The sequence below is a fragment of the Clupea harengus genome, chromosome 17, assembly GCF_900700415.2.
Source record: "Clupea harengus chromosome 17, Ch_v2.0.2, whole genome shotgun sequence".
NCBI classification, from domain to species: Eukaryota; Metazoa; Chordata; class Actinopteri; order Clupeiformes; family Clupeidae; genus Clupea; species Clupea harengus.
The window spans coordinates 25,688,589-25,696,550 of record NC_045168.1 but is presented as its reverse complement, the minus strand read 5'-3'; the positions used below and the strand labels follow the sequence as shown (position 1 = coordinate 25,696,550).

The 7,962-nt window shown below is 40.2% G+C and overlaps 1 protein-coding gene across 1 annotated transcript; it reads left to right on the top strand.

The window, feature by feature from the left end:
- The first annotated feature begins 972 nt into the window (after nucleotides 1–972).
- Nucleotides 973–2,047, top strand: LOC105902068 (fatty acid-binding protein, liver-type-like). The gene is made up of 4 exons (XM_031584168.2): nucleotides 973–1,240; nucleotides 1,333–1,505; nucleotides 1,715–1,804; nucleotides 1,920–2,047. Exons 1-4 carry the CDS (start codon nucleotides 1,174–1,176, stop codon nucleotides 1,971–1,973), a joined length of 384 nt encoding a protein of 127 aa, XP_031440028.1. The 5' UTR covers nucleotides 973–1,173; the 3' UTR covers nucleotides 1,974–2,047.
- The last annotated feature ends 5,915 nt before the right edge of the window (nucleotides 2,048–7,962 follow it).

Below are 7,962 nucleotides of genomic sequence, written 5' to 3'. Positions count from 1 at the left end.
TACAGCGGAGGACTGTGCAGAGGAAATCATCGACGTCTCAAACAGATGGGAGATAAGTGGCAAACTGACCACTTTAGGCACTGATAGTGCCTGTATTATGTTGGCAGCTGCTAGGCTACTTCCATTTTAACATCTACCCTGCGCGGCACACAGTCTATACCTGGCTGGCACTTTATAGGTATGAGTTATAGGCCTGAGCCTCTTTGAAAACACAGTTCTGCGTGTAGTTTTGTGTTAAAAAAAAAATACAATTAAACAACAGTGTCTAAAATACACGCTGTCTGAAAGTGATTACTCTCTAATTGATAAGATTTAGTCTTTAGAAGTCAAACAAACTTTTAATCACGATTAATTTAGATTAATGCATTTCAAAATGTGAGATTAATTAGTTAATTTTTTTGTATCTATTGACAGCCCAAATTAAAATCTGAATTACATAACATTGTACTGGCTGTCAATCATGATGGAAGAGTAGACAAGTTAAGTTACAGCATGTCCACCATCTCTTGTGGGGGCTATGCATTAACCCATTTGTGGTGCCCTTACCACATTGTGCCTCTTATACTGTATGTTAGACCCAGTGACATCAGTGCATAATACTTAGTAAGGAGGCCATAATCATTTTGGACTCATGGCTGAAGTTAATTTTATCCAGCTCTCCCCAGGTTGGCAAAAAAAGCATCTCTAAATGCATCAGATTGATGCTTTAAAATAGGGAATATTAAAAATGTTCTTACGGGGGAGCATGCCCCCGGACCCCCCTAGAGGGGTAATATCCTTCTCACCTTTTTCACCCCTGACCCGTTTTCATGCCTGACATTTACATTTAGTCATTTAGCAGACGCTTTTATCCAAAGCGACTTACAATGTATACACATATAAATGACTGTAGTCGATAGTGCACACTGTGCAAATCAGAAAAGCTCAGTGGGTGGAACCACTTCGTCAATTCCTTTGAACTTGCTGCTTAGTGAGTTGATTGATTACGCTGTTTGAATGCAGCTCCACGGAACCTTATCAGTGGCAACTTTTTAGTAATGTTTCGTAACTCATTATCTCATCAACCTCATACAATTTCCAGTGAAATCACTACATTCCTCGACCGGGTTAATCATTCCATCGGGGCTATATAAGTGGTCCTGCTAAACTCTTGCTATCTAGTAGAAGTTCATAATGGCCTTTGCTGGAAAATATCAGCTGGAGTCTCGGGAGAGCTTTGAGCCTTTCATGAAGGCTATTGGTGAGTCATTCTAGCTGCTGTGCTGTGTTTATATTCCAGAAACATGGGAGAAATGACTATATGTTTAATCTGTTAATCTCTTAAATGTGTAGGTCTGCCTGATCTACAGACTCAGAATCGCAGAGACATCAAGAGCGTCTCTGAAGTAGAGCAGAATGGAGATGACTTCAAGGTGACCGTTACCACTGGTACAAAGGTCATGGTGAACACCTTCACGATTGGGCAGGAATGTGAGCTGGACACCCCGACTGGAGAGAAAGTCAAGGTAAGTGTGGCCCTACCTGGATTAACTTGAGTGGGGATGCATCTGTTAAATTATCCCTGAATACTTGTTCTTAACACAAGGCAGTGGTATTAAAAGATCACTGTTGGGCAATTGCTTTGCAGTTGACTTGCAATATGCAGGTTTAAATCTTTTTCCTCTTTAAAATTAATTTGATCCTGAGAACTGCGTTCTGTTTTCTCCTGTTCTAGACTGTTGTGCACTTGAATGGGAACAAGCTGACCGTTTCATTGAACGGCATTGAGTCTGTCACTGAGGTGTCTGGAGATTACATTTTGAATGTGAGTAGAGCCTCTTCCATCAGGTGTTGTAGAGTCACTTATTCTTTTAATGTAGGGCTTAAGTTAACTCTGCGGTATATAATCTGAACAAGCATTCTATGTCCTTTTTTTTCAGACGATGACTTTGGGCGACATTGTATACAAGAGAGTCAGCAAGCGCATCTCATAATTGTGTTTTTGAGGAAAATAAAAAGAAGAAAATCAGTGTGAGCATTGTCATTACTTACTGCTTGCACTTCCTAAGCTCTGCATTTGCATTGTTTGTGTTGCTGCCCTAAAGGTACTCTGACCCTTCCCTTATCAGGTGTGGCTACATCAGGTAGGAAACCTTCTGACAACCTGTACAGCGCTCTTTTTAGATGGGTGTGTCGGTAGGAAAACTGTATGATCAGGGAAAGTGTATTAAAACCGGATGTCGTCACTTTAAGCCGGTCTCTGGTTGGATAAAGCTTTTCAGCAGAAATGGACAAGGACCTTTGATTTATTCTGTAGGAACCATGCCGATGCCTGACTTTTAATATTGTGTGACGTTGTTGAAGTTCAAGTTCAACATTAATAGCGATTGAATTACCCTTGTGTCGTGTAATCGCTAGCGGTAAATAAACGTTAATAACTTGAATGACTGATTAAGGATATATGTTACACATCACAAACACATGTAATCGATGGGTTTTGGGGGAAATGAGGTAATTGGTTAGCTTAAATTGCAGTATCTTAGGCGAGCTAATTGACCTGGCTAGCTATAGCGGAATTAACAGTGCTAGCTTTGTGTTTGGTCATATAGCTTCGTAAAAGTTCGGTTAACAAGTCACTTGTGTGTTTAGTTGTATGACTTCGTAAAAGTTCGGTTAACAACAAGTCAATTGAGCATTAAGCCACCTGACTATAATGGGTCTATTCATATTAGCATGCTAACGTTAGACTTATTAGCAGCGAGGCTAGCTAGCTACTATGTGTTCCAATGGATTGTTGGTCTAAGCGTTAGCTTCAGTTAAGACCTACGTGTACCACATGAACAACTAAACGAGTCAATGTAGACATATAAAAAGTTGTGTAGACAGCTTTATTCACATAAGCCGTATAACTTCACAAAAATAATAATAATTTAAAGAAAACCGATCGTTTGCATGCCAGGCGATCAACACAACTTCTCAACTAAAAAGTAAAGGTCCTTGTCCATTTCTGCTGAAAAGCTTTATCCAACCAGAGACCGGCTTAAAGTGACGACATCCGGTTTTAATACACTTTCCCTGATCATACAGTTTTCCTACCGACAGGGTGCTCTAAAATATTGTAGTGCATGCACTCCAGTGGCCCAACGCAAGTAAGTGTAACTGCCGTTCATAAGGCCAGTTAGAGAGGCCCTTTTCAGGCCTGACTGGAGGTAGCGCCCACAGGTGTGAATTCATTTGGATAGCTTTATGGCTGTTGTCTTAAGGCAGTGGTTCTCAAAGTGGGGGGCACGAACACTCTCCAGGGGGGGCGCGATGTCACAGACGGAGAAAAAAAAAAAACCACTGCCGACCTGTGACTGGTTAGTGAAAGCTCCCTCAGTGGCGAAATGCAAGGGGCTGGACTGACCCAAACAAATCAAATACTGTTTTGCTCCTGATCCACCAATCAAAACGGAGTTTTATCATTTGAACGCGAGTTGCGCCTAAGCTTCCCAGTATAAAAAAAAACCTTAGGCATTGGTAAGCACTCACCCTGAGACGACACTCTGCAGAGTTTGTTCAATTTCTCTTGTTTCCTGTATCATTCAGATATTCATTGCTTTATAAACAGTCTTTTTAAAGACTCACTCCTTCCTTAGTAATACCTTACTGCACTTGCAGTAGGTCTATTTGTAGCCTATTCTAAGGAGTAATTTGCTCCAGTCTTTTGAAAAAGCTCGTAGCCCCGAGAGCTAGCCTAGCTAGCTACCTTCTTCCAACTGCAGCTAGCCCTTTTCTCCTTAACACCTACCTTTACATTTTTTTAATCATCCACCGTGTTGCAACAAATAAAACACCAGCACTTGAATACAATTTTGTGCTGTCCCTGTCTACATTGTGTACAGTTCGTTTTGTTAGGAATCATTGCCTAGCACAGCCTTATCCTTATCCATTATTCGTGTTGTTCACAACCACACATACAAGAACACGACGTTGAAATTAGAACTTTATTAACTTCACACACATTGTATCAGCAAACAAACACAACTATGGACACGTTTCTGATTCGTAAAAGTCAGAAAGAGAAGCCTGTGGACTTCTTTAAACATGAACGTGATGGCCTCCAGCAACAACGAACCACCATCTCCAAGCAGTGTCTGGAAGCATCTTATGTCGTTGCTCATAGAATTGCTAAGCTTGGCAAACCCCATACAATTGCCGAAACACTGATTTTGCCGGCCGCGCAAGACGTGTAGAATAGGAGCTAAACTCAGCGCAATACCTATGTCAAATGACACTATCACGCCGAATATCAGAAATCAGTTTGGGTCCTATTTCAAAGACGACTACCGTTCATTCGCCCGAGTTCGGGATCCATTTCTCTGCTCAGCAGACGAGCTGTCAATACACATGAAAGAGCAGCTGAAGAGTGACAGTAGACTTTAGCATCTCCCCTCTTTCGTCATTCTGGATAGCAATGATCAGCTTTGCGACATAGCCTTAAAAATGCTCCTCCTTTTCGCGTCGACATATTTGTGCGAGGCAGGCTTTTCAAGACTCACTGCGCTCAAAACTAAATACCGCAACCGCGCACAGATCGAGGATGACCTGAGGATATGTTTGTCAAACATAGCCCCAAGATTTGAGGACCTTTGCAGTGCAAAGCAGGCTCATGTCTCACATTGACAGACCTGTAGGATTTTTTTGGTAAAGATCACAAGAGGCCCATAATAATAACAGTATCCAAATGATAGCAATAATAACACTAATTATTATTATGATAATAATAATATTACAATAATAATAATTGGTCGATAATCATTAATTATAATAATAACATAATGATGGTGATAATAAGGAATAGCCTACTAATAGGCCTACTATTACTGATAATAATAATAACAATAATAATAAATAGTTATAATAATTGTCTGTATGGGCCTAACAATAACAATAGCCTAACCTTGACATGTCAGGCCTATCAATAACAACATGCTATCTACGGTATCTATCTATCTATGGTGGTGTAGTTGAGGGCGGTGGTGGCGGGCGGCGCGGGGGATGGGGGGCCCCAACTACCCCTAACCAGCTTTGGGGGGGCCCAGCTTGCAAAAGTTTGAGAACCCCTGCCTTACATAATCACTTCCAAGATCAACCCCTAGGAACAAGTACTAGACACACAGGAATTCAAAGTTATTAATATTTTCAGAAGCTATTGAAGAACACAGCTGTAAAAATGGTGTATGTTTTAATTCATTAAAACGTACCTAATATTTGCATGGTAATGAATGGGAGTGGAAAGGTCATATTCCAAATAGTATGTGTGTCATATTGCAACTAATGAAGTTAATGCAATCACATAAAAGTCAAGGAGATATGCTGCTATGCAGTATTTACATCTAATTGAGCATTCATTTCTCATGTTTTCTATTTTTGAATGTTCTCCTTATAAAATATTGGTGGGCAGTGTGGTGTCCGATCACAATTACCGCGAGGTACCAGGAAATGTCGAAGTGGAGACAGCCGATTGTAGAGTATTTCAGTAAGGTTTATTGAAGATGCTAAACAACAATATGAGAATGAATTCGAAGACGCTCTGACCAAAATATCTCCCGCTTAGGCATTTAAACCTAACACTAACACTCCCCCTAATGCCTCCATTCGCTGACTGCTCAACCAATGAAACCTATGACCTCCCCGTTGACTCCACCAATCAGAAACCTATCATAGTACCTCGAAGACCCAGCCTTTATTTATCATAAGACAAAGCAGCCCCGTCTTCCCATTCAAATAATACTCCTAACCCCTTTGTTTTATACTGAATTAGATAAACCCATATTAAACCTACTCATTTACTACTAACATTCCTACAGCAGGTAATCAACATTGCAGCAGTGAACGACTCCCATCCTTCAGTTCTATCAGCGACACATTGATGATGTGACTGGTCCACAGAACACTCCACAACAGGTACATTTATGTTCATGACTCAGACTTAATTCTACTGTGTGTCTGTGTAATATCTTTGTATGTTTGTTTTCTAAAGCAGTTAACAGGAAGAAAAACGTTTATTGTGATGGTAATTAGTAATGGTAATTAGATGGTAACATGCAACGGCGTAATCAGATTACTTATAGTAAAAATTGAGATTACAAACAGGATTACACATATAAAATACAAATTTATGATAAAAAAAATAAGAACATTATCATGGAGACGCACACTTCACAAAGCTCCATGAGAAGGCAATTCAGAAGACAGCAGTGGTCGATATGATGAGCTCTACAAAAAATGCGTTAAAAAAATTGCTAAATTGGCTGGAAATATCGCCACTTTTTTGTGTTAAAATCTGAAAGTGGAAATAATATTGTAGTACAATGCAGCTTATGCCTCCCCGCAGTGAACATACTGTCCCTATCCAAGGAATCCACGTCCAATTTAAAGAAGCATTTACAGGTAAGACCAACATTTCTAACTTCTACACGACAACTGACGGTTAACAGCTGATAGTCATGACAGTTGTATGTCGAACATTAGACTTGATCTTTTTAAATAGCAGATTATGTTTACAGTACATTTTGTCTACAGTTACAATGTACATTTTCTAGATGATCATAAACAACAGTTTACTTTTCTTAACTTGCTGGCGAGCTAGCTATTGACAGCTGACAACTGACAGTTATGACAGTTGGATGTCGAACATTAACCTGGATCTTTTTTAATAGCAGATTATGTTTACAGTACATTTTGTGTACAGTTATAATGTACATTTTCTAGATGATCATAAACAACAGTTCACTTTTCTTAACGAACTTGTATTTGGAGATAAATACCAGAACGTCAGTTAGCTAAGGTTAAAATGATTTAGCTAACCTGTACTGTTCGTCCCGTGGGGATTTATTTTAAGATAGTGACCGCCGGACTATACAACTTTTAAGAGTTCTACAGTAAAGTACTGCACTTCTTTTTCAAAAAACAGTAATTTCACAAAATGTTTCTATTAGCCATTACTGGTATGCAGCAGCTACTTTAGATAGCTTCGTTTATGGTTTCCATGGTAACAGGAGCCATCTTAGAATAGTTCACTTTTCTGTTGGCCATTTCTGATAAGTATATATGTCTATGATTTTTTTCCCCCCGCTGGGCCAGTTGTTGCCACCCCAATTCTAGGTGGCGCTCCAGGCAACGGCCTATGTTGCGTGAAGGACCGGCCCTGTATATTAGAGAGGAACATATTTAACTTGGAGTTTCCAGCTTACAAAAGAAAACGACAGATATGGTATGGTGAATAGAACAACGCTATCGCCTATGTGATGATGGAACGTTGCTTGATGTTTGATCTGGGTTTTAAAAAAATAAATCATTTTCAGAGGAAGCAAGCAAATCACTTACTGCCGACCAAAGACAAGCCAAGTGGATCTGGAATCACTGAACAGGATGGACAAGAGGCCTTACATCCTCCCTTCAAACAATCCAAATTTACATTTGGGCACAGTAGCACATCCCAAAGTACAGTCAGTAGACTGATGTTCAGCCTTTCTCCTTGGTTGAGAAGGCCTCTTTTCAAAAGGCTTGTAGAGGGAATCAGTGGTGGCAAAACAGTTATGTGCCATTATTAAAGACATTAGTACAGCGTATTGGGAGGGAATTTGCTGCCATGAAAGACATCTTGACTGCAAAACTGCAGAAAGTGATAAATGTGTGCACAACAGCAGACTTGTGGAGTGCACATAATAGAAGTTTTTTTGGCCACTGGATTGAGGAGGATACAATGGAAAGGAAGTCTGCAGCATTGGCCTGTGCACGAGTGAAGGGACGTGTCGTGTCTAAAATATACACACACGCGGTCCCATTTAAGCAGGAGTCGAACAGCAGATGGTGAATTCTTTAAGCAGGGTTTATTGAAGATCTTAAACAACAATAAGAGAAAGTCCTAGGAATATTTCTGTCTGCCTACAGTCCCGCGCTGCCATTTAAACCTCTTCTGACACTCCCACTTCAGCT